This window comes from Haemaphysalis longicornis, unplaced genomic scaffold (assembly GCF_048455015.1).
Source record: "Haemaphysalis longicornis isolate Haplotype H1 unplaced genomic scaffold, Haemaphysalis longicornis Haplotype H1 scaffold_2, whole genome shotgun sequence".
In the NCBI taxonomy this organism is placed as follows: Eukaryota; Metazoa; Arthropoda; class Arachnida; order Ixodida; family Ixodidae; genus Haemaphysalis; species Haemaphysalis longicornis.
The window spans coordinates 221676213-221703209 of NW_027526295.1; the positions used below are offsets into that span (position 1 = coordinate 221676213).

The window sequence follows — 26997 nt, forward strand, 5'->3', positions numbered from 1 at the left end:
ATTTTTGTTAAAAATTGTGTAGGTCATCCGCAACTACCCTTTAAACACGAGCCGCAGAACGCAAAATGTGTATCTTGCTCTATACTATAACCTTATTAATTAATTAAAAACTAGGTAAAATATACAACACGGATGCAACGGGCTAGAAGGCCATAGTTATCCGACTTCAGTTGTGAGCATTTTATTAGTCACAATGAACGTACGCAAGTCAAGGGTGACAGTCAGCTTGGCGGGTGCGCAAGTGTATAGCTTGTGCACCATCCGCATCTTGCACGCGAAACACAAGGCATTGTACATCATTCGCAAGCATAAAAAACAGGTGCGTGTACAGTGGAGTTCAACCAGACTCCACCAGGAACAATTCCTTTGCAGCAACAGCCACGTCATTCATCCAAAGCAATCTTTTTCACAAATCTGTGCGAGCAGCCACTTTCTTCACCTTAACGCATTGGTGGAAACATAAGGGCGTGATTGTAATCATGGGGTACAATATCAGAGGACACCATTGGTTCGTTTTTCGTCAATGCTGGTTGCTCAAGCAGATACTTCGTGTCAATCTGCGAGGACGAAACAGTAAAGCTGCTGCTTTCTGTTAGCTGTTTTTCAGCGTTGTTGCTGTTGTTGGTAATTCTTATCGAAAAAATACATTCGTGTCGCCCAAGTGCTTAAGAAAGCTAGGGGCATTGAGCATGCATAACAATTTGTTCCATTTCGGCAGCACATTGAATGCCGGGAATGAGCGCCGGAAGGGAGTTTTGCGTCGGCAAGCCGCCGCCATGACGTTACTCCGTGCTTATCTGGTGATCATTTATAACAGCTCTCGAAACCTGTGCATAGTGATTTGCTTTATTATGATCAAATTCGCCACTTTGAAGACAAAATGCCTCTATTTTTTCAAAAATCTCTTGCGAAGGTGTATGAATGTATATGATAAGCGACATACTATTTAAGAATTACTGATTGATTTAATAGACACGTGTGGACAACAGCGAATGGTGAATATAAGAAATCACTGCAAACAGGCTCCTACGCTTTTCAAGTCTTTCGAGCCATTTGTATCTCTCACCTCAAGGCACGCAAACTTCCCTCCTTCAAGGAATTTTCTCTAAAACGCACTAAAGCAGCACTGTGATGTGATGTCAGGCTTTGATTATCGGTCGATTCTCCAGGTATCGACATCTTCCTCACCGTTTTTACCCTATAAAGCACTTCGGACTTGTGTCTGCAGGGGGGAAGGAGTGGGGGTTAAATACACAGGAACGATTTATAAAATTTTGAATGTTGGTTGGGGACGAAGATGGGGGCAGAACACACAACTTACACTCAAAGTTTGCACCCTTTTTTTTCTGTCTTTTGTGGGGGTTAGAACACCGAAACCAGCCTCGTTGGCGCGCCAGCGCTTTCATCGGCTATCATTACGCATATCAGCAATGGCAGCGCGTACACTGTACACAATTTAGGACTGAACCGAAAGGCGAAAACCTGTTCAGCTTGTCGAAGGTTAAACCTGACAGAAGCGCCCAAAGTTTGCTGATCGTGCTGTCTAAAATACGTGATTGCCACTTCCAATCATATATTTATGATGCCGTCCTTCAATCAATTCCTGACCAGTCTATGTGCTTCCAGTTCTTCACGTAACATCGGTTGGCGTAAGTACTAATTGACATTTAACCAGGGTCTCTTTCTAGAGAACACGTTGATGAACAAGTTACTGATGGGAAATGTTGATGAGCAACCTCTGCCAACAAAGGTCCCCTTTTTTTGCTTGCTGAGGCATTAAAAGAATGCTGACGTTAACGCTTTTTTTCCTTCGCTCTTACCGGAAGTGAACCGGACGATATCCAGACTTTATTCGTTAAACAAACATGCTCGTGCAGAAGTTGCTATACATCCTGTTATCAGTGTAACGTAATTTGCTGCTATCAATCTACGAGTGACCAAATATGTTTCATGCTGATTTCAATTTGGGTAACATTGTTTATTGTTAAATGTATCGTGACTCAAACAAATTGGCCATATTTAATTCCCATGGCTTTAGATTCCTTTGAAAGGTCCCCAATATGCAGAACGAACCATGTTGGCGAAGAATGGGTAATTTCTACAGAAATACTGCAGTTTGTCATCAAGTGACAATTTAATAGGAAGTCAACAATTTGAGTGCCGATGCAGTGTAGCCTTACTAGAGGGATGGTGATGATCGTTTTGTGAGTGCTATAGTCAGCCGCTTATTTAGGGCACAGCGTTCAGACTATGAGCTACACCTTTGGATTTGGCATGAACTTGGGAATTTTTTTGCACAAGGAAGAAAACAGTAAAACACTTTTGTACAGCGAGTATCACATTACCCCATGACCCGAATGTCGATGTTCGTTTGAAGAAATCGTGCTATCAGAAAGAAAAAAAAAACATATATGCGAAGGCCCCTGCGCCCCGTCCGGATACGAACGCCATAAAAACCATGCAAGGCGGAGTTTCCCATTTTGTTCACGAACCTGAACCCGGGTTCGTGCTGCTCTCCCCTAGAAATCAGTGACTTCGCAACATTTCATTACACTCTGTCAACTCGCTACACAGTCACACAGTAACGTTTGATTTGTTTGTTTTTTGCCTTCCTTGAAGACGAATGTTTTTTTGTTAACACGAGTCAATGGCAGAACGCGTTTCGGATTATGTACAGAAGCGTTAGAGGCAATCCTTTCCTCCGTAACATAGCGAAATATCATTTTAGATAAACGAATATTTTTTTTCCTTTGTAATTACATGAACAAATGCAACACAGCGCATTGATATGAATAACACAGCTTATTGACCTCATGAACCAGTAGGTCCTTTAAATTTTGCGTTAATGTGTGCTTTAACGTTACTCTGATGAAATGATACTTAAAGCCGTGAAACAGCGGCATTATAGCGCTTAATACTGCAGGGTCAACTCCACAGCCCAGCGAAGTCGTTTACAAGAGGCTACAAGTACCTGTACTGGTAAGTTCAGCGGGAGCAGCACCATAAGATTAGTTTTCGGTGCAGCGGTAGATGAAGTTTTGGCTCATGGCCGATTTGGACTCCATGCACTGATAAAGTGCATCACATCTACTAGTATATAGCATAAAGCGTTTTAAACCCACCTGCAGCCACCTGGCGCACAAGAGGCCTTTTCGAGAATCTCAAGAGGCACGCGGTTTTCATGGAACCGACTTTGGCTCGAGACGTGAGCACTCCCTGCTTGCGCAACTGCTGCCGGGCTTGTTCAGTGATAGCATCTTTAGTACCCAAGACTTAGACTGGAGTCTCGAAAGGGGTTCGTACGAAGGCTCCCCTATGTCCTCAACGGCTGGGTCACGAGGAAGCCAGCTTGGCTTCCCTCTGCGCGATGTAGCCCGGCGGCAGCGTGAGTTCCAGGGCCCCCCGGTGACACGGGGTCGAGCGTACGCTGACAGGTTGAGTCGGCTGGTAGGCCGGACTGAGCGGCCGCAGCGGCGTGATGACGCGCGACGAAGATTCTGCTGGCTTCAGCCTCTCCGAATGCGGAGCGGCCGCTCCCGAGGCCTCTCCCAAGACGCGGAAGGCGACGTCGGGGTGGATGATGCCCTGGGCGTCTTGCGCTGGAACAGCACGCAGGACACGTCTTTGAAGGGACGACGCCTAAGGCAACAAAAGGGTCGGTCGTTTTACATAATCGGACGAACGTGCCCTTTTAAGACAACAACCTCACCCCATTTTGAGCCAACAGAAACGAACTAAATAATAAACGAACTATAACTGCAAATAACGAGAAAAAAAACTTTGACCCCAAAAGTACGAACAAAAAAACACAGATTAGTGTGCTGCGCGCTTCTGGGTGACCTGAGGGATGAAAAAAGAAAAGTGCACCCAGGCCTCCCCTCCGCCTTCTCCCCCTCACACATGCCGGTCTTCTTTCCCACTATCAATGATGATGTTTGAGTGTTTATGGCGCAAGACCAAGTAGGGCAAAGAGCGGCAAGAAAGTCTTTCCCACTATCGCCACAGTCGCTTCCACTACCCTTCTACCCATACCTCGCTCAGTAATGCGAGGCCCGAATGTGGCTCATGTTACAGACCGGCTCCGCAGTACTCCCATGCATCTCCCTCGCCACCTTCCTCTGTCTCTGCCACTCCTGCCATCTACTCGCTACAACAGCCAAACTCGTATAGTTCTCCCGACTATATTAAAAGGGTTCTAAAACAAGTTGTGAACATAGCGAAGTCGTTAGGCCACGTGGTTAACGGCATCTATGCAAAGCATGTTTCTTAACTATGCAGCGAAAGGCTCACAGTTATATTGCTCGCAAAAAAAATTGGAAAATGGGTTGGTGCTGTGCATGCCTAAAAACTTTGAAAGAACCTGGGTAGCTCATTGGAAGAAGTTGAGGGACTTGGGAAGAAAGAAAAAAAATGCCAATTCAGGGCTGACAAGATAAGCAACAAGGGTGGATACAGCGTGCTCTTACTGGGAAAGGCGGAGGTATTGAGGAAATAGGCCTCTGGCCAGGAGGGGAACGCTTACTCGTCCTGAGCGCGGCTGCAGGCAGGGCTGCGGTGGCGAGGCAGAGGGACTTGCGCCGTGGCCTCCGGCAGCAGAGGATGCAGAGCACAGTCAAGGACACCGCCGATATCAACACCAACGCGAGCGCGATCCTGCACGTGGCGGAAACCCAGGAGACCCGCCTGTGCACTCGGAAGGCGCCGTCAATCGCGGCAGGGGTCCTGCCACAAAAGCTGTCTTCTTTGGGGAGTTGCGATTGTAGTATTGATATTGTAGAAGTAAACCGTTTTCGTCGTTAGTGTTGCTGCTGCTTCTGCTGCTGTTGTTTTTTTTTTTTTTGTTATTTTTTTTAGGTATGAGCGGTTTCCTACTCCAGGAATCCATCAGATGAACGGGAAGAACAACATATAATTAAGAATAAAGATTAAATTTCGCGTAAGTGCCGCACAGAAGCTTTCACAGAACATCCGGCCGTTTTAGAGCGAATATAAACGGCGCAGGGGAGGGGGGGGGGCGGGGGGGGGGGGGGGCTATGCGTTCTGTGGAATAAAACGTCCTGCCGATAGCGAAGTCGTGAAAACCGGTCCATGTTCGCTGAATGAGTGGGTTATCTTAGGTGCGGCCAGCTTGAAGCCCTATTTCAATAAAGTCGCTTTTGAATCGTGGCTGCAACGCATCACGGCTTCGAAATTTTACTTAGTCCTCATGAGGAAAATATAACAAATATATATTCAACGTAACTGCTGTTTTAACATAGCTCGAATGAAGCTCCGGCATGGGAAATTTCCAGCCTAAAAGACATTACAATATTTTTTTTCACAGTAACCCCACAGATTTGGTGGTAACTTGCCCTTCACTGGGTATGTCCTCTACTTTACCACAAGCGGACGCGTGCGCAGGAATAAAGCCACAGTGCACTGTAAATTCTCCTTTCACGTTACAGGGTGTTTTCGCCAAAATTTGCTACGGAAATTACCGCAATGAAAAATTAGCACGAATTCCCATGTGGGACATGTCGGAGAAATTCGTAAGCCGCTCATAGTGGGCTTCACTACATTACACAAATGCACTGCTGGGAAGGCCTTTATAAGGTCAGTCTGATACCAACGCATGGTGTTCCACGAGATCTCACGTATTCCTGTGGAGCGCTATACAGGGAGCCGCTTTAAAGTCGTCTTCCCTAGTGAACAAAAATGCATGCCTAGGAAGGTTAGGTTAAATTAGGTTAGGTTAGGTTAGGTTAGGTAACATTAGCAGTATGACATCAAAGTATAAAGGCCTTAAAGCCTATTATTAAACACCTCCATAAGACCCCGTGTATCTGTATAGTCCTCGTAGAAATTAACGATTAAGCATAAAAAAACAGTGTGCTCCCTCGGCAGCTGCATCATAAGCTACACCAATGACGTCACATTAGTGTAGCAATGCATTTTGAGGCCGTTTCAATCGTGAAATTCTGAATTTTTGCCTGTCACATGCTTACTATCTACTTCATCTGCCACACACAGTTAAATCTTGCCCTGTGGTCTTAAAAGTGTGTCGTCAGAGTCTGCGTCATGATATCTACGAAGGTAATGGTACAACGGAAATAACACCTCTGTAGCCGCGAAGGAAATGCTCGGTGGAGTTAAAGAAAGACACAAAAAAAGAAAGAAAAAAAAAGAAAATAAAGAAAGAGAGAGAGAGAGAGAGAGAGAGAGAGAGAGAGAGAGAGAGAGAGAGAGAGAGAGAGAGAGAGAGAGAGAGAGAGAGAGAGAGAGAGAGAGAGAGAAATGAAGAGAGAAAGAAAGAGATAGAAGGAAGAAAAGAAGGAAAGAAAGCGAGGGAGGGAGGGAGGGAGGGGGAAGAAAGAAAGACAGAAAGAAAGAAAGAAAGAAAGAAAGAAAGAAAGAAAGAAAGACAGAAAGAAAGAAAGAAAGAAAGAAAGAAAGAAAGAAAGAAAGAAAGAAAGAAAGAAAGAAAGAAAGAAAGAAAGAAAGAAAGAAAGAAAACTGATTACTAGGAGAGGTGGGGGAGAACCATCTTAATTGTAGGCAGGGCAGGCTCTAAGCCTGTTGGAGGAAGTGGATTAATGGGATTGGAAGTGGATTAAAGGGAAGTGGATTAAAGAGGTGGAGGTAAGATGTTAAATTGAGGGGGTCACGCAACCGTACACGTCAATCTGACAAATTAATAATTATTATCACTTTCTGTCTTCAGCGTGCCTTTAACGACTTGATTAGGAGTATCATCCCACCCACACCTGTACGTGTCAATGGCAAGCGCTTCATCAAAAGCAAAGCTGCGTGAAAGTTGGGCTTACCAGAAGTACCATGCCGGATGGAGGTACGCCAGGATCCCGCCCTACGCCGCTCTCTTCACGAAACTGGCGCCGCGCGTTGGCGGCCCGCTTGCTCCTGGTGAACCGGCCCCGTCCTATCTGTCTTTAGACGGCACGGAGCCTGGGCACAAGGAAATAAAAAAAGCCTCTGAGAAATGCGCTAGCTCCTATGTAGTCGTCAATAAATCGCGCCCTGATCACTTCTTTCGTTTCCTTTTTTTCCCCGGCTAGGCGGAAGCGATGAGCGACAGGAGTGGACTCGGCGTACCGCAGTGCATCACGACATATGGCGTGACACCAGATGCAAAGAAAGCCGCCGTGCGGGTGATGAATTTCCCTTCATATCCTCTTGCGGCAGGCGTTGTTTGCCATTAAACCATTAAATTCAATGTCTCCTGTGCACTTATATTGATCGGCTGTAAAACTTGCCATGGGTGTTGTTTGCTATGACGACAAAACTTTAAAGAGACTTCCTGTGGTCCATTAAGGCTTTTCCACATCGATCCTGGTCGCAATTGCCATTTAAGACGTCCCCACCCAACTGCTGCGATTGATTCCTTCAATCACACCAAAACACTAGCAATTAAGTGACGCCAATGGAGAAAATTGAATCACGTCTTTAATCTCAGGCCTGAGTAAACTTGTATATGGCCCCTCACATATTATATATAAAGGGGTTATGAAGACCAAATACATCGTCGTTTAACGAAATAACTAGGCCTCGATCCGTACCCCACTCAGGCCCACTGTAGCCACGAAATTCGTTTTTAACCGGAAAAACGCAAGAATTATAAAAAAAAATCATTCAAATTTCGCGCTGCAGTGACGTGTTATGGGCAGGAGTGAAGTCATACGGGCCATAACTGAAAAAACATAATTTTCGGTGTGCTAACTGCACGTTAGCATTCATGTGATGCGATAAAACGTAACTAGAAGCCCCACTACAATCGTCCAATCATGTGTCTTGGCGATTAGGTCGGCGTCCGCCAATCGCACAAGCAAGTTTCTGTGACGTCATAGAAAATTTGCCGGAAAGTGGCTGAGGAGTCGCCACTAGTTCACATGTTTTCTTTAATGTCACCATTATTTCTCCGAAGTTTACGATAAATTGGTATCATTGTTATCGGGACAAAGCAGTCTTTCTAATGAACCATAAACTTGTATGTTGCCTTCGGGGCCCCTTTGCTGTGCGAACGAGTGCATGGCGCAAGTCCCTGTACTGCGTCTGCATGCGGAGATTACGTAACGTCTTCTCTTGGCCATAATGGCTCCGAATGGCACTCCTTCAGTGCTGTTTAAAGTAAGTATTCGTAAGCGATTAGGTAGCCATGACGTATCAACTCGTCTACGCTGCCACTCTCCAGGTTCAACTTCAGCTTACCTAGGACCAGTATATGTTCAGACAGAAAGCACGCGTGATTAACGAACTGAAAATGTGATTACTAGAGAAGCTCAAACATCGAATTCATGTTTTGCCTCTAGGTCGAATAACAAAGCGAGAATACTAGGGAAAAAACAGAATATTCCTGAATACACGCGCGTTCATTTCAAGACAAGACAAGACAAAGTTTTTTTTTCCCCGGCAAACATCGCTTTTAAAAGAAAAAGAACATATTTGGCAGAACGCTTTTTTAACAGAAGTGCCCTTCCACCCGCTTAAGCTAGGTTTAAAATGCCCACATTATAAAGGGGCGCGAGCATCTGTGGAGATATGTGTCTAGTCTCCGGCTACAGTTTTCATGAATCCCAGAACTCAGTGATAAATGGTGATTTTCTGCATCACTCACTCACTCACTCACTCACTCACTCACTCACTCACTCACTCACTCACTCACTCACTCACTCACTCACTCACTCACTCACTCACTCACTCACTCACTTACTCACTCTCATGAAACAGGCAGGCTAGAAGGTAAACATTGCAATCGCCCCAGCAATTTTAAATGGGTTTGCTCAATTCTTCACTGTTTATAATCAAAAACTTTGACCGCGTATCTTCTTGATTCACAGCAAATGTCGTCGAAATACGAGTTTTTTGCCGCCCCTGCCACGTAACTCCTTCTCCGCTCTCAGTTCCACGATTCACGCTCTTCCACTCACATCTCGCTCCGCTCGCGATGAACTGAATGGATCTTAGGTTTATTCAATGCAGATCAAGTTTCCCGCCTCCGCACTTCTCACGCGCAATATTTTGGTACAGCGCACATCTTTTTAATGCGTAGCATCCTTTCCCGAGCACCCCCCCCCCCCCCCAACCCAGCCCGGATCGTGTAACGCCCTGCATTTCCACAAAAATGCAGATATCGCGGAAGTTCAACCTGTAATCAATATAACGGCGTAAGGGGAGATAACTGGTGGCACGAAATATTGAAAAACTGAAAAAATAAGAAAAATATAAAGAATTACGGAAAATGGCGAAACGTGTAACGCCCTGCATTTCCACGATAATGCAGATTTCGCGAAAGTTTAACCTGTAATCGCTATAATATCATAAATGGAGATAATTAGTCCAACGAAATTTCGAAAAACTAGAAACATGAGAAAAATATAAAATAATTACGGAAAATGCGAACTGTGTAACGCCCTGCATTTCCACAATAATGTATATTTCAGTAAAGTTCTAAATGAGGTCGTTATGATAACGTAAATGGAGATGATTGGACGGGCGAAAATTTTAAGAACTAAAAAATAAGAAAAATGTTTTAAAAATACGGAAAGAGGCAAAACGTATAACGGATGGCATTTCCACAGTAATGCAGTTTTCGCAAAAGCTCCACCTGTAATCGTTATATCATAAGTGGAGATAATTGGTCTAACGAAATTTTGAAAAACTAAAAACAAGAAAAATACAAAATAATTACGGAAAATGGAAAATTGTGTAACGCCCTGCATTTCCGCAATAATGCAGATTTCGGGAAAGTTCCACTTCTAGTCGTTATAATAGCGTAAATGGAGATAATTGGTCGAAAGCAATTTTGAAAAAATAATAAATAAAAAAATATAGAAAAGTACTGAAAATGGCAAATCGTACACTAACGACCTGCATTTCCACAACAACGCAGATGTCGCAAAAATTCCACTTGTAATCGTTGTAATATGGCAAATGGAGATAATTTGTCGGACAGGAATTAGAAAAACCAAAAAATTCCCCGCATTTCCCCGAGGGGAAGAATGTGAAAGTGCGAATGCACGAGTTGAATTTGCGCGGTTCGGTAATGTTCGCGAAAGAGAGATCACACACACACACACAACTACAAAGAAAGAAAGATGCATTTATTCACAGACACCTATTTGTGTTGTCGTTGTACTTGATTGCTAGAGCGGATCTGAGCTTTGAAATTTCGTGTCAGTACTCCTTTAAGCAGGTGCATTAGCCCTTCTCACGCCCGATTCTTGGCCAATCCCCCACGTGGGTATGTGCCATGTCAGCGGCCAGGCAGCGCGCGCCCATCTCCCCCCGTTGCCAAGGAAGACGAGGAGATTCCTGGCCAATCCCCCACGTGGGTATGTGCCATGTCAGCGGTCAGGCTGCGCGCGCCCATCTCCACGTGCGCGGACATCGCCGGTGGACGCAGGTTCAGGGTCGCTTAAAGGAGCCATGAAGAGAAAACACAAGTTTGGTTCATTCGAAAGATTGCCTCGTTAGAACCATAACGACACCACTTATAACGCAAACTTCGCTCAAATAAGCTACATAATTAGGAAAAAAGGAAATGACCATGCGACCCACCAGCTCATTTTCCGCAACAGAACCTGTGATGTCACTTGGGAATGCTCTGCGATTGGCGGAGGCCGGCAAAAGCAAACGCATGTTAGGCAGGGCTTACAGCTTGCATAGCGAGCTAAATGCCCGTGAAACATACTGCACATTCTTTTTATGACAAAGAACGGTGGAGTAAACGGTTGAAGGTCCGAACGAACTCGCAAGCGTGTGCGCCAATGCGTACGAAACTAGCGCGCCGGCCGAGCTCGACATCTCGCCGTCGCGCAGACGAATTTTCGGGTTCGAGGCTCTTCGGGGCCAACGAACCGTTCCAGCACGCACAGCCGCGACCTTGCTTCGTATCGTAATCCCTTCACAGGAGGTTGGCCGTCATATCGCCAACCAGCAAAGGCAAAAATAGAAACGAGCGGAGTAAGGAACAGCAAGAAGCGACGAGATAGTGCCAGTCGTCGCGTAAGTTTCGAATGGTGTTGGCTTGCTGCTGTCGTTACGAGTTCGTTTCCAGTTTACAACCACTCAAAACTTCAGTTTGTTCAGTTACGGCAGGGACCCTTACGTTAGCTCACTCCTGGGACATGCTGGCGCTCGTCGCCGACTTCGTCAAATCGCTCTGACCTTGGGGAAAAAAATGCTGTAAACACCGCGCATTGACGCTCGTATCTTTCTGGTCGAAGCAGAGAGCTCGCGCGAACGGCTTTCCATACACGACACCGGCCAACTGGCATAAGTGATACTGCTACTGAAATTGAACTATTATTAACCGTAATCAAAATACGGCACATACGTACCAGTCTATATTCGTCCGTCGCGACGGGGCTGACGAGGCAGCGGTGCCGACGGCTGGGCGTTCGTCTGTTGTGGCTATCGCGGAATGGTCGCTTTCCCGTCCACCGCGTATCCCACAACTCTTGCCGCTCGTGCACTTAGAAGCATTGAGCGTTTTTGTGGTGTGAGGTTGTTAAATGCAAGCCCGAGCTCCTCGGCGAGAGTTTTGTTCTCCGGATCAGGCGATTCCATGACTAGGGCTGCGGGTGCACTAGGTTTTACTAGTATTTTTAAAATGGCCGCCGTCTCGATCGACTCCCGCGTGTGGGTGCTATATGGAGTCGGCATACTAAGTATCTGTTTCATAGACCGGCTCTATGACGCCATTGTACACGTCACGGAATGTTCAATTTTAGCGGGAGATTTAAAATTTTGGCTTAAATTGCCTTATTTCTCAGTGAATAAAGCATCATTTGCTTCCGGGAAAGCGCTTGGGGTACTATGAAACACCTAATCTTTCGAATAAAACAAACTTTTGTTTTCTCTTCATGGCTCCTTTAAGAAGTGCATTGCACTTAAAAGTGTGGCTGGAGAAAACTTACACTAAAAATAAGCGGCGTAAGAATGCTACGCATTAGTGGATAATTCTCTAAATTTCTGCAGAATTATTTTTCTTGCTTTTTTTTTGTTTGTTTCCTGTTCTGCGTGGAACAGTATGAGTGGGAGCTCTGTTCTTCTTGTGCTTGCATGTTCTGGAGCAATGCTGTGCTATTTTAACCCGTTTTTCTTTTTTCACTTGCAATTTTGAAAACCACCCCAACGGGCATTCTTAACTAAAAGAAAACGGTAACTACTGGTTAAGTAATAAATGTTGCCTCAAATGCGCCTGAGATTTCCTTTTGCGCTAAATATTTGGAATATGTATGACGAACGCCAACATTTTTAGTAGTTTGGAACGGTTCCGACTATATATACTTCTTTTTGACGATATGCTTAAAGGAGCCATGAAGACAAAATACAAGTTGGGTTTATAAGAAAGACTGCTTAGTCCCAATAACGATTATACCAATATCATCGCACTCTTCGAACAAATAAAGGAGATATTAAAGAAAACGTGTGAAGCAGTCGCGACCCCCTAGCCGATTTCCCGCAACTTTTCTATGACGTCACAGAACATTGTTTGTGCGATTGGTGACCGCCTAACTGACCAGTCGCGACGACTTATGACTGGACGTCTGTAATGGGGCCTCTAGTTCCATTTGACCGCATCACTTGAATGCTAACGTGCAGTTAACGCACTGAAAATTATGTTTTATTGTTGGCCCGTATGACGTCATTCTTGCTCATAACACGTCACTGTGACGCCAAATTTGAAAATTTTTAAATACTTCTTGCTTTTTTCGCGTTAAAAAACATATTTTGTGGCTGTAATGGAGCTGAGTGAGATACTGAATCCTAGTTCTTTCAAATTAAACGAAGTTGTATTTTCTCTTCATGGCTCCTTTAAGAGATCGAGGGACATACAGACAGGCAGGAAGCCAAAATTTTTGCGTCTTTAGAAGAGGAAAAGAATTGCTTTCCATTCTCTCGCGAACTAAGATTCTCACCCGTACAGTTTTCCTTCCCAAACGTGTGTCGCTTTCTCGCACGACCCTTACGCTTTGCAGTAAAGCGAAAGAAGAAGTTCGGTAGCAGTCACAAAGTGCATGGTGCGCGGTGAATGTATGAGTAAGTATCTTGCAGTGAAGCCAACTTCAATTCCTAACAGCATTCGTAATCCTGACCAGGAAAAAACTGGAACATTTCCAGTAGTAAGAGTTATCGGTAAATAAAATTAAAAACAAATACTATTCACCGATGTTTTTATGGTTCGAATATCGACGCATCATTGGCCTGGCTTTTTCTTGCATCTCTTACATCACCTCTTGCTTCATTCCATTTCCTTCCCTACGGTTAAATGTATAAAAACTTTTTTTGCTGAATTTTTTAGAAACACTAAGGCCGAGCTAATTATTTGCCAAAGTAGTGGAGGCTGGAGAATTAAATGGGGAGTGATCAAGATGGAACGTACCACTGATAACGCAGTTGCTTCGTCCTCGCAAGATAAATAAACATATTGGATAGCACGTGCACAGCGACCTTGGCCCCATCGAGGCTGATTGACCCGCAACGCACGTGCGTGACCGCTTCTGCGCGGAATACGTGACCCATGGCCCCAACATGTCCCGACGCCTATCATGTTTCCGTTGACGCCGCAGCAAGGAGATTTTTGCAATATCGTGCCGCGCTTAAATTAGAAAACACGCAGAGTGGGCACATTCACTCCTCAGCGATACTTTTAGTGGCAACGTGTGCGTATTTTCCAGTCACGACGTGAAAACATTTATGTAATTTCAAACTATGGGGGTGTTACGCTCGGATAAAACTCTCGGATAAAATGCGCGGCATTTGGGTCAAGTCAACCGCACAATGCCTTAACCACCGAGCCACCGTGGGGGTTGGAAAAAATTCGTGTGGAAATTCGGACTTGTATGTACACAGTACAACATCCCAGCGAAGGAGTCTGCGAAGTTTCAGAGCGTCTGTCCTGGGGACCCCTTGAGGAAACGGGCTAAGGCATTTTTAACGCCATTCGCAGTCGTCTGCCGCAGTGGTGACAGAAGCTCCGTTATTACAACGCCGGCCGTATACGTGAGACCTCTCGCGCGACGTAATAGCGGAGGCTCTGTACAGCGAAATAATCGTCATCATTCGTAAACAACAACAAATTACGGGCGATCCTTCGCATCGGTGCGGCGTGATAGCAGTGCGATTGCTGTTATGTAAAAGACTTGGGTTCACGAACACCGGTCTACCGGGGAAGGAACTGGCCTACGCAAACACTCGAGCTCTAAGCAACCGAGTTGTGTTGCCGACTACGCCGCCACACCTACCATCATCCCCATACCAGACAGCACAGGAAGGCCAAGAACAAGCTCACATCATTAGATCACAAAAGACAGGCTAGTCACACACAGGGATGGTACGATAAATCACAACAGGCTAGCAAGGTGCAAGTATACACCGGCCAGCCACGCATTTATCAGAAAAGGGGCAGTCACGGGGCGACAGTTGCAGACAAACACTTTTCCAATCCCTGTTGCTATCCAGACCTTTATTGAAACCTCTGGTGCAACAGCAGAGCAGACCTACAGCATATGATATGGTGCTGCCATGAGCTCCAAAAAAAAAAAATACAACCGGCATTAGTAGCATTTTAGATATCAATACACTGGGAAGATACAATATTAAGACTACAGACCCGCCGCGGTGGCTCAGTGGCTAAGGCGTTGCGCTGCTGAGCACAAGGTCGCGGGTTCGATTCCCGGCCGCGGCGGCCGCTTTTCTGATGGAGGCGAAAAGCAAAAACGCCCGTGTGTTCGAGATTTCGGCGCACGTTAAAGATCCCCAGGTGGTCAAAATTAATCCGGAGCCCTCCACTACGGCGCGCCTCATCGCCTGCGTTGCGTCGGCGCGTTAAACCCCACAATCAATCATCAATCATTAAGACTACCGAAAAATGCCGAATGTTCCGCTCAGCTGTACTCCGAGGCCTCATCTCACAGTAGTCCGGATGGCGCATGTTTAAGATCCCGTGGTGGTCGAAATCAATCCGGAGCCCTCCACTACAGCGCGCCTCATCGCCTGCGTTACGTAGGCGCGCCTACAATCTATCAATGAGGGTTCCACGTGTATCTGGCAATTTTTTATTCGTTTCACCAGTAGACGTTCATGCCACGACCATGAGAAACTCCGACGCATTCACGATTAGTCCGGAATGCAAGCCGTCGAACCTGTAGAATAACGCACTGCTACAGAGGTGTTGGCATGCGTATAATAGTGAATACTGAATAGCTTTAGCGCCGTTTCGTTTAGAAATTTAAGGCTGCTTTAAAAAAGCGTGGTGCTACAAATGCCGGTTTTTCGGTCACGGTCTTGAGCGCTAAATGTAATAAAATTCAAAGCCTAAAATTTCCTTTCCGATAAACAAGTTGCAAATCGTAAGCTGCAGTAAAAACACTTCCATCAAGGATAAGGCCGCCCGTAACGCTACGCTGCCAGCCGCCGTAGCGTCTTATTGCAAGTGACTGAAAAAAAGAAAGTATCTCGAATATTTTCCGGCACAAGCTTATTCTTCAGTCACTGTTACGTTGAAAATACAGAGAGCATCAGACACAATAGTCAATGTGTCCAATACCCACTGGCCGCCTTTCAATGCAGTCGTGCATTGCACCGCAATCTCATCATTTTTATGTACGCCTCTACACGCGTGTGGTTCGTATTCACGACCGCAGCAACGGCTGCTCTACGTCGGGCGTTTACTGCCTCCGCGTTGATAGCCGAGAGGAATAATCTAAAAAAAAAAACAGTTACGCTGTCCCACACGGCGGGAAAATCGTGCTCGGAAGCCGAACGTTCCCAGTTCGCTTTCATTCGCTCTCCATGGCCGGCGGAGAGTGTCGGTCGGCGGCGCATTTCGTGTCCCGAATCACTTTTCACACCGGGTTGTTGTACGGGGCCACCATTCGACACGCTCTGCCTCTCTATCACGCCGCCACTTCGGCCTTGCCGCCGCCCTGGCAGCGGGCTGTCACGCGAGGCACTTAAACGTGTATGCGTGCAGCAGCCAACCCGTGTGACATATTGATTGCCGAGGAGCGAACGCGAGGAGGAGAACAGCTGTTCCCACTCAGGTGCCTGAAAAGGAACGAACGAGCGGAACGGCGCCTTTGTGGGGGGAAAAATTGTTTGATCACGACCGACGGACATCAGTGTATATGGCAGAGTCGAGTCGAAAAAAGTCCGGTTATTCGCGAGTAGCATTTAGCCCCTCAACGCGGCACGAAGTGTTTTCTTCTCGAAATCTACAACTTTGTCATTTACAATTGAAGCTCTATAGACAATGGAACAACTTCGCAACATATGTGTGCTCGCTATAGTGGTAGCTCAAACCAGCTGGCTCCTTGGATAAATTTCTTCGGCGTTGGTTAGGAGTGAGAAGAGAAAGCAGCGTTCTCTTTAATGGTAAATAAATGCTTTGTGGAATGCGCGCTACAAAAAAAAAAAAGTAGAGAAAGCAGCGCTTTGTGATGATTACTTATTTTACAGACGGCACACTGGAAAAAATTATTGCACTTATCGGCGGTTATTTTATTCTATATACCGGTTGCCGCAATTTGTCGTAGTTCTACTCGAAGCCCGCACCTCTTGCACTTCCCACCGGTATGCTGGCATCGACGCGAAACGAGAAGGAACAGAAGTTGACATAGTACAGCACCTGCGATGGTGGCGAATGCCATCGCCACGTGTATATATCTCACCACAATATACGTACGCATTGAACTCTATCCTCGGGGAACTAATGCTTTACGCACAGCGAGGCATTCGGCGGCTGTCAAGTGGTCCGTTTACATTCGTTCATGCGTACGCCGTTCTGCCTCGGTGCCCGCGTCGCCGTGTTGCATTCGCAGTTTCTGTTAACGTCAGTACAAAAAATCAACTACATCTCTGTCGAAACGACAATGTTGGGGAACGCGAAAGTTAACAAAATCAAGTCAAACACCAAACCAGCATTGAAGGACAGACCAAACGAACCAACCCATAAGCTATTGGGCGAGAGTATGATGTGCGAACACCTCTTTATGCGAACACCTGTTTCTTATCGGGACGGTTTACTGCCCTGCGATTGTGCTGTCTCGTGCTTTACCGATACGGGCATCCCGTGGCATTCCCTAGCGTTCAATCATTGTCGTTAGACGGAGGGGTGCATTTTCTTTGTAATTCTGCACATACATGAACCCCTCTCCAAATCCAGACTGCCGCAACCGTACCGGAACGGCGCGATCGGATAGACGCCGGCTTCATAATGCGAGGGGCACAGGTTCGATTCCGACTTCATCCGCGATCATCATCATCATCGTCAGAGAAAGTTGTCTTTCCTGCACAGAGAGAGAGAGAGAGAGAGAGAGAGAGAGAGAGAGAGAGAGAGAGAGAGAGAGAGAGAGAGAGAGAGAGAGAGAGAGACTTTATTTATGGCCAGCAGGGAGTGGGAGGTTGGGATGCGCAGAGCCTCCACATCCCACCCACGTTCACGACGTCTTCGGGACTAGGCCCCGCCGGCGTCGGCGTGAGCGGTGCGCGAAAGGTACTCGGGAGTTCGTCCCTTTCCCCCCCCGTCTGCTGCGACTCGCTCCGCTTCTGCCTGGCGAGTGCGTTTGGGTTTTGGGTGGACAATAGACGAAATCAGTGAGAGGCTGAAAGCTTCGCTTTAAAAGCACGAGCCAATCCCGAACAGTATGTTGCGGAGTGCAGACGTTACGGGGATAACGCATCTATGCCTTACTAACCATGATTTTCTCAGTACTCGGATGGCTTCACTTTTTGGCACCATCCGGAAAATAGGAGGATCGGCAGGGGAGCAACAAAAGGCGCTGCAGGAAACCACTGTGTTGCGTGCGGTATTCTGGGGGGACCTCTACGGCCATTAACTCTGGCGCGCCTGCGCATCCCTGTCACGTCGGTAAGACATTGGGAGGGGAGCCAAGGCCGAACAGAAGCAACTGATTTAGACCGCCGGCTGGGTGTCCGGTCGGTGAAATAGGAACACGTGGATTCCGAGTCAAGAGGTCCAATGAGTCAAGAGGTCCAACGCGTCAAAAGGTCCAATATTGGACCTTTTGACGCGTTGGACCTCTTGTCTCTTTGGACCTCTTGGCTCACCGTGGACCTCTTGACGCGGCTGAGGCGAGTCAAAAGGTCCAACGAGTCGAGAGGTCCAAGCTTTAACAAATCACCGCAAGCTGCCAAACGCACTGCGTGAACGTTTGTTGGCACTGCAGGTTCTATAAAGGATGCTACACTTGCATCCATGCACGTAGAATTGTTCAAGCACACTTTACGAATATATATTAGGCGCCAAGCAGAGCGCGGTAGACGCAACCATGCACAGCGTTTTGTTATTCCCACTTACGCAATTGTGTTGGGAGAAGTGCGAATAATGCCAGTAAATAATAATTTTGTGGGCTGTCTTTACAAGGAAAGCTCCAACGGCGTTTACGCAGGTTACAGGTAATAATAAAAATACCGAAACTAAATATCAAACGCTGACGCCTCTACGGCAGGGCCTGTTACATCAGCCGTGCTGCGCTTTCAGCGCGCTGTCGGAAACGAAGATGCCGCAGTAACAAGTGCATTTATTTATTAGAAATACCTACATCGTCCATTCCTGTGGGGGTTTGAGAAAGAAAAAAAAGCAGCAAATTCAAAATAGCAATCACACATAATGCTAAAAAAGAGCACGAAGCACAAACAACCCAACAAAGCACGAAATGCAACTGGAATGCAGCATTTATTAAAAGCAACCAGCACGTTAATCAGAGAACAATGACGTTCTCCTGTTTGTTCTTCGCTTCACTTTCTTCTCGTGCATGCGCATAGGAATGTTATGTGGCGGTACGGCGGCTTTCTTCAACCGCGGTTTCAGAGGCTGCAGACCATCTATTAATAAACGACACTCCCAACATGCACGAAAGACACACCATCAATAACAAGAGAGTGAACTAAACTTACGGATTTTGCTCCAGAAGAAGTCAGCTTTCGTGAAGTGACTACAGCAAACCCCATTGTGTTGCTGACACATTTTCTAATGGGAAGTTACTAGATGGAAGCTCAATTATTTTACTTTACACGGACGAAGAAACAGGTAATCTGTGCTACGCGTTGAAAGAATATTAATTCGGTTTGGGGACTACAGCATTCGGCAACCTTTGAGAGGGGCCCCGATCGCTAGTCACGTTAAAAAAAAAAACAGAACACACGAGATCCAAGGACTGGTCAGAGTTACGCAAGGAAGTATTGGTGATTAAGAGTACTGATATACTAAACTGGAAGGCTGAACGTAAGATGCTGAAGCGAGAATTTCTATAGAATTAGTATAATATGTGTCATAGAACGCATATGCTGGAACACAGACCCTAAATTCTAAAAGACCAAAATATGTCACTCAAGCAGTTAGTAACCGTTACCAGGAACCGTTATACTCTAGTTACTTTGTGGACGTAACCGCAGTTAAGCCTAACCGTGGTTATTTAACTTTAACCGCGGTTATCACAAACTGTGGTTTCGGCTGTTACACGCGAAATTCCAAGTGTGGTGACCGCGGTCACTTGGTTGTGAGCGTAACAAAAATAAATGACCACACTTTTAACTTCACGATAAAAAACAAAATAGAAGCAGTGTAGACAAAAGGAAATATATTTAAAACAGTCGCTTCAGAGCCAAACGCAATGCAGTCGCGCGCGGCGAGGTGAGGGGCTTCTCCAAAATCTCGCAACCGGCTTGGTTTGCTCAGGTCTGCTCGGTGTTGTGAACTTTAGGCTTAGAATCGCGGTGGATATTTGACCGCCGCTATATCTACAACTACGAATTACAATATATAGCAGAATTTTTCACCCCACTAACTTCCACTTTCTCGCGTGTGGAAGTTCTTTTCCGCGATCAGGTTGATTTCGAAGAGCGGCGATAAGCTGTTACTGCCGTGGTATGGGCCGGTTCGAGCCGCTTGCAGTTCCGTGCGGGCAGGCGCGCCGGCGTGTTCGCAGGCACGGCCGACATGCGGGCCGATCGTTTTCGAGTGCTGAAAACGCTTCACGATTGCCTGGTTTATCCTTTTTTTGTTGGCGGACGACGCTCGGAATTCACAAATTTAGCACGGCTTTTGTCGTATACATAGTTGATCGGGTGGATCGGGAAACGAGCCGCTGCTGACGGGCAGTCGCGCATGTTTGCGAGAGCGACGCAAAGAACGAAAGCGCCTCTTGGGCACAGCTTTGGGGCGCCCGCTATTTGAGAACCTTTGTCTCCTCCGAACGCCAGGTGATTTTTTTTTTTCCGCCTTCGCTGATGCGCCGCCACTTGCGTCCGAACTCACTTGCGCGATTTTGAGCACTGCGGCTGCGGCAACTGCGGTTAGCGTGAACTGAGGTGGCCAAGCTCAGTTTGCGTTAACCATGGTTAGCGGGGTAACCGTCTACCGTGTAACACAGCAAACTGCGGTTTTGTCTAACCGCGGTTCGCTTGACCGTTGTTAACTGCGCCCGTGTAAGTAGGGTCTGTCTGTCTAATTTTCGCCAACAACCATATAGCAGTCGTATAGTACAGAATCATCAAAATAGCTAGAACAATCAGTAACCATCACAAGCACCCATTTATCGCAATCTAAACCCGCAAAACTTAAAGCAGATATTACTAGGACATTTTATTGCTTCCAGCGATTTTATAAAGTGAGCTGAAGGAGGCTCGTTGGACCTTTTGACGCGTTGGACCTCTTGACGCGTTGGACCTTTCGACGCGTTGGACCTCTTGACGCGTTGTACCTCTTGACCCAAATTGGACCTTTTAACTCGTTGTACCTCTTGACTCGGCCGTCACGTGACTATTGGACCTCTTGTCTCGTTGGACCTCTTGACTCATTGGACCTCTTGACCAGAAGCGGAACACGTGTGCGCTCCGGCGGAATCGGGGGGACAGCGGGTCGCGGCTTCAGATGAGACCGAAGGCCGGCTTCTCGGAACCGCGCGACCGTGGCGGTGCGCGCGACTCGAGACCTCCGGAGGAGAGAGAAACGGGAGAGTCGTCTTTGGGCAACGGTAAAGAACGGCTGTCCACGGAACGCTCGTCCGGACGACGAAAGGCCTGAGGAAAGAATAAACGTCCCTTTCATCGTCACCGGTCCGCAGTCTGGCCTACCTCGCAACAACTGTTACAACTGAGGAGCACATCGAGATGCTGGGGGCATCATGTGCACCGGAGAAATCCGAACTCTTGGTACTGCGCAAGCACGCGAGAGGACTCGAAGAATATAGCCTCTGGGCCAGTTCAAAGTGCTTTCTTTAAGTGCGGAGCTCTTTAGGGGCTCGGCTTGTCGTTGTAGCTCGTCCGAGGGCACCGTTGTCGCGCGGCGTCACGCACCCGAACAGAGGCTCGGAAAAAATCCCCGCTTCCCCTGGTCGGGATCGAGCCTGGGCCACTCGCGTTACGGAGCCGATGTCAATCCCATTACGCCACAGAGGCACACGTTTCTTGTATACAATGTGTTTGGGGGTGATCTTTGCGCTGCGCCGTTGCTACGGAAGCTACCGTTGCTATGCCGCAAATAAATGCACAATAATATGAAATACGGAAAACATTAATTACCCCAAATTATTAACAATTCAATCCAGTGTCTCTTTATGTGCCTTTTCAGGTGCTGCAGCGCCCTCTCTTGACTACTTTCGGTGTCAACGCCAGGCTGACACTGGAACTAGTCGAGAGAGGGCGCCACAGCCCCTCTGGCGAATCAGTGCTCCGCACTTGATAGCTCTCCCGTTGAGTGTAACTGCTTTAATTTTTTGTTGTTCTAGGTAGCAATGACGCTGTCCCTTTGTTTTGTCACCGATGTAAACTTGTTCCGTCTATATGGGGTGTTTTCACTTGCTCTCATTGACGTGTGCCTAGTTCTTTTGTTTTATCCGCCTGGTATAACTTATTCCAGTTGTTCGTCAGCACCCGTGTTTGTAACTTCTTTGGTCGGGCCGTAGTCTCCGCGCTGCTTTTGGAGAAGTCATGTGTATTCGACTAGCCCAACGAAAACCACTAGTGCTCAAAGGAGAAGACTGCGTCAGAATAAACTGGCCTCTCCTTACCAGCAGATTTTCGTATGGCACACCGTGTGTACACACGGAGGACGCAGAAAACGACAAAACTAACACAAGCATTCTTAGAACTTTCTAGCTATATATGTCATCGGATTATCGCCGACAACATCCACGGAGAATCTGCCCAAGCTGCCCACAATACCTGAAAGATATAGTGGAAGCGCAAAGCATCGGTGAACTGAGAAGGCCAACGTTAACCACCATCGGCCGTACCCTACAAGTGAAACTGGGACACCCTGTCGAAGTGGACATTAATTTTCTCGTTACGACAGCTTTAAACGCCTGTTTGGGGATTTGAAGTTGCATGGCAGGATTCCCAGAGATGCCGGGACTCTAAATTTAAAACCTGCGAAAGACATCTTGGCAAAGCCCGGCAAATTTACTGGTTCAATACTCCGAGGTCACCTCTGTAACGCGAAACCCTGAGAGAAAAAAAAAAAAAACGGCGTTGTTGCTACTGTTCTCCGGTATATAAAATTAAATTTGTTGTAGAGTAGATCACAACTTGATCACAAGGACGCGGGTTCGGTCCCGGCCGTGGTTTCTCCTTTTCAGACGGAGGCGAAAAGCGAAAGCGCCCGTGTGTCGATATTTCGGCTCCAGTTAAAGATCCCCGTGTGGTCAAAATTAATCCAGAGCCCTCCACTACTGCGCCCCAAGGTGCTGCTTCGGCGCGTTAAACCACACAATCAATCAATCAATCAATTGAACCTTGGTCTCTGGTGTAGGAGGCCAGTGCGTTACCACCGGGCTACCTCAGCACGTTGCCAGCCGTAAAACAAGAGTTATCCTACTGAATGTGGCGCTGACGTCATATTACGTGACAGGTGAACGCGACGGTACGTGAGTAGAACACGTGCACTTCGGCCACGTGGAACTCCTCTGATTCTGGGAAAGCTGTGGCGTCAAGCGTCGCCGGCCTGCCTGTCCAAGCGATTCGAGCCTAAAGACGAAGAAAGCACAGCGAAGAAAGAGACGCAAACACAATCAAGCAGCAGCAGCCTCTGATAAGCATCGCCGGACTTTCGCCTTGAAAGCCCGTAAGCAGCTCGCCGAAGAATGTCTTGGCGTCACCCTCTATATTTGAAAACGCTTACAGCTCCGTTGGAAAAGCACTTCTGCTAAGCCGAACACCGTGTGCATGAAGTACATACAGGCAAGACCTTCCTAAACTATATACTAGCGCTGATGGCACGGCTTCATTTTGTCAAGATTGTTTAGTGCAAAGCAAACCTTGGCCGTATACTGAGGCAGTGTATAAGTACATAGACGAAAATTGTGCGTTCCTTAGATTAAGCATTTGCGTTGGATTAGTTACGAAAAAGAAAGTTGAAGCGCCATCCCTACCCTCGAAAGTAAATGTCCAGAGAAGCTGTTGCAAGATCACTTCAGCTGTTTATGGAGATTCAAAAAAATTCAAATTTTTGGGGGTTTTACGGTCCGAAGCAACGCTTCAGCTATGAGGTGCGCCGTAGTGGAGATCTCCGGATATATTCCAACCTTCTGGGGTATCCTTAACGCGCGCCAAAATCTCGACACGTGGCGTTTTTGCTGCCAATGGAGATAGAACTGCAGTGTTTTGTTGCTCTTGAATAATGGCAGGGGCAATCGCTTTGTTGCGAAGACTACATGAAAACACGGTTTATATACCGTGTGGTTCGTTTATTAAGACCGTTGTAGCATGGCAGTCCACAGTAGTCCTTGACAAAAGCCAGGGACCTGCAGTTTGTCTTGTCATGTTTCGCAATGTCATCATTAAAGTCGCCTACGAAAACCGCAGGCGTGTCGTGTTCTTGTCTCACCCACGCGAAGTGCTTACTCGTGAAGGCGTCGAAGTCTGTTATGAATTTTTCGCGGGTTGTGTTTGATGGTTATGAAGGTTAGCATTCCGTCGCTGGTGTCTGCACCACAGACATCCGCACAGCCGGTAGTATTGGTCTCTGGCTCCAGCGTCAGCGAGTATATACGCTAAGTGCTACGAGTTTAACGACTCCAAAAAAAACGGAAAATCCCAAGTGTAAGCATTGCCCAATACATCTGTGCAGGTAAACGGCTATCGCATCGACATCGTTAGGCTTAAAGTTACGTAGCCCTAACGCTGGGCCTAACAATGTGCCAAGCAGCGGCAAACTGATGGTGTCAAGTTGCAGGTAGTTAATAAAGGGACAACCAATCGTTTTTGACACGAAAGTGTTTTCTTCCGGGATTCACGACTATTTCATTTACGTCATATCCGTCACGGAAGTGGCGCCAGTACAACGAGGCAAGCGGCCTGTAAAGGGTGCACCTCAGCACACAGGGTCTTCTTGCAGCGAAGCAACTTTTACTACTAGAGAGTACGTTATATTTGGAGTTGTTCGTTTTCGGGTTTTATATTTTAACACGAAAGTGTATTATGCCGGGATACACAAAGATTTAACTGACGTCATATCCGTCACGGAAATGACAACAGTACACCTTTGCCGTAGCGACCCGCCAGCAGTACGTGGCTCGCCAAGCACACCCACAAGACGACCGCCGACCCGCAAATCATGCTCAGCTGCATATTTCGCTGCACATTTCACTTTCGTGTTTTACTGATTCCTATGAAAGGGGAATCAACCACAGTTTTTTGTGGAGTCCATGCCCTTCAGCTCATATGAAAGCCCGCGTTTACTATACTGGGGTGACCACAAGAAATTTCTGAATAAATTGGCGGAAATAATTTTAATTTGCGACTAATGTTTCTGAAATCTGAAAGGTAGCGCAATGTAGCGTCTTATTGTGACACTACCGTACGTATACAAACAGCTCCCTTCGTGATTTGTACCCTGTGTAAATAAAAATGCGCGTTACCACCCCACCACCGTCGGTTTCAATGCGTTATTAAAAACCCGCATTAAAAAATAAAAAAAGTCTGCATTTTTTCAATTGTTTAGCAGGGGACACGTTTTTATATGCCCCTTTTCATCCCTCTTCATCTGACTTACACGGCTCACTGCCATGGTTGCCAGCATTCGTTTTGACAGCATACGTAAGGTTGGCAGGTCTAAAAATTCCACTTTCACACGTTCTTGGGCCCTATTAGAACAACCTGTCTGTTCAAGGTGTTTTGATTCCATTTCGTTTGGGATGGAGAGAGTATAATTCACAAAAATCGGTTATTTGTTGCTTTAACGTCGTTAGACCTCAAAGCGTAACGTTGTGTGTAATGTCCAAGCATTGGCCAATACAATACGGCGGGTGTACGCGCTCCTCGTTGGTGTGTAACGCTGGGGCCCTTCGATTTACCGTCTCGGACTCACCGCGGACTCCCCGAGAAGTAGTCCGGCATTATATTTTCCCACGTATCCCTATGGCTTCGGGGAATCCTCGGACTACCCGCGGACTATCCGCGGTGTGTCCGAGATGGTAAATCGAAGAGCCCCACTGTGTTTTCTTTTATTTTAACCCGAAAGTGTTTTATTCCGGGATTCACGAAGATTTCGCTTACGTCATATCCTTCACGGAAGTGACGCCAGTACAACAAAGCAAGCGGCCTGTAAAGGGTGCACGCCTGCACGCAGGGTCTTCTTGCGGGGAAGCAACCTTTAGCACTAAAGAGTACGTTATACTTCGGGTTGTTCGTTTTCGGGTTTTATATTTTAACACGAAAGTGATTTATGCCGGGATACACCAAGATTTCACTGACATCATATCCGTCTCGGAAATGACGCCAGTACACCTGTGCCGAAGCGACCCGCCAGCAGGACGTCGCTCGCCAAGCACAAACACAAGACAGCCGCCGACCCGCAAATTATGGTGAGCTGCAGATTTCGCTGCACTTTTCACTTATGTGTTTTACCGATTCCTATGACAGAAAAATCAACCACAGTTTTTTTTTTTTTTTTTTTGCTCGCTGCATGATTTCTTCTCTCACAAAGGAGGTGGGAAGAAGGAGGGCGCAGCACTTGTACCGCGCCCCCTCTCTTTGTCTTCGTCTGTGCGGTGCTGTGGAGAGTTTGTTTTCGCCTTCCGTGACTGACATTATACCGTTGCGAGCCGAGATAGTTGCTGTTGTTGTTAGACCTTTATTCGCAAGCAGCTAGGCTCTGATACATTCGGAAAAGACGGTTGAGAGGTAGATAGATTCAGTTCGTATTGTCCGCTCTTGAAACGTGCAACTGCAGCAGCCAACCGTCAGCTTTACAATAGACCCTCTTTAAAAAAAGAGACGCTGAAAAAAAAACACTAAAATAACTCAATCTCGAGACGTTTATATTTAACAAGTTATTTGCAAGTAGTTAGCGCTGCATTCGAAGAAGTAGACAGTATACTTTCTTCGTGAAATCTATAGGACTACGCCTTTTCTAGAGATTGGAACGCTTCCGCAACATACGTTTGATCATTCGCTGTATAAATGTCGCATTCCTCATGCAGAATAACTGCATAGGAAGCGAAAAAGAGAGTTATTTATTTAACGGAGAAACTGGCCCCATCCAGACGAGGGTCGAGCTGAAACATTGAAAGGACGGCATGAAAAACAACACGGCGAGAAAGGCTTATTCAAAAGAGAAGAAGCCGGCCTGAGACACACATTTTAGTCTGCTACTTCCCAGAGCAAAGCAGTAATATAAGGCATGTGGAGGTTAACAGTAGGCCACAAATGGCGCTGATGGTTGGGGATACGCAAAGCTTTGCTGAACATAGCAAGACCACAGAATAAGCCCGCATCAGTCACCGACCTATTGCATCTCTCTCACCGTAGGGTCCTCTACTGTGTGTAGAACCGGCAGAAAATGTGAAGCCAACGCGCGATCGTCTACACAATTAAATAGGCCTGTGATAAGGCAGCATGTAGGATCTTTCCTTCTGTGATGGTTTGGGCAATTCCTCCTTCCCCTGCATGAATTTTGTACTACACGCATTTTTGTGCAAATATGTGAGCGGTTAATCTTGATTCACAGGGGCGGACCCAGGCTTTTTCTGAGAGGGG

The 26997-nt window shown here is 46.7% G+C and overlaps 1 protein-coding gene across 1 annotated transcript; it reads right to left on the reverse strand.

Moving 5' to 3' along the window:
- LOC144168508 (uncharacterized) lies at nucleotides 1-25027 on the reverse strand. Its single transcript, XM_077697478.1, has 4 exons — nucleotides 25013-25027; nucleotides 6804-6844; nucleotides 4523-4653; nucleotides 1-3599 (listed from the first exon to the last, which is right to left on the reverse strand). Exons 1-4 carry the CDS (start codon nucleotides 25025-25027, stop codon nucleotides 3334-3336), a joined length of 453 nt encoding a protein of 150 aa, XP_077553604.1. The 3' UTR covers nucleotides 1-3333.
- Nucleotides 25028-26997: the final 1970 nt, after the last annotated feature.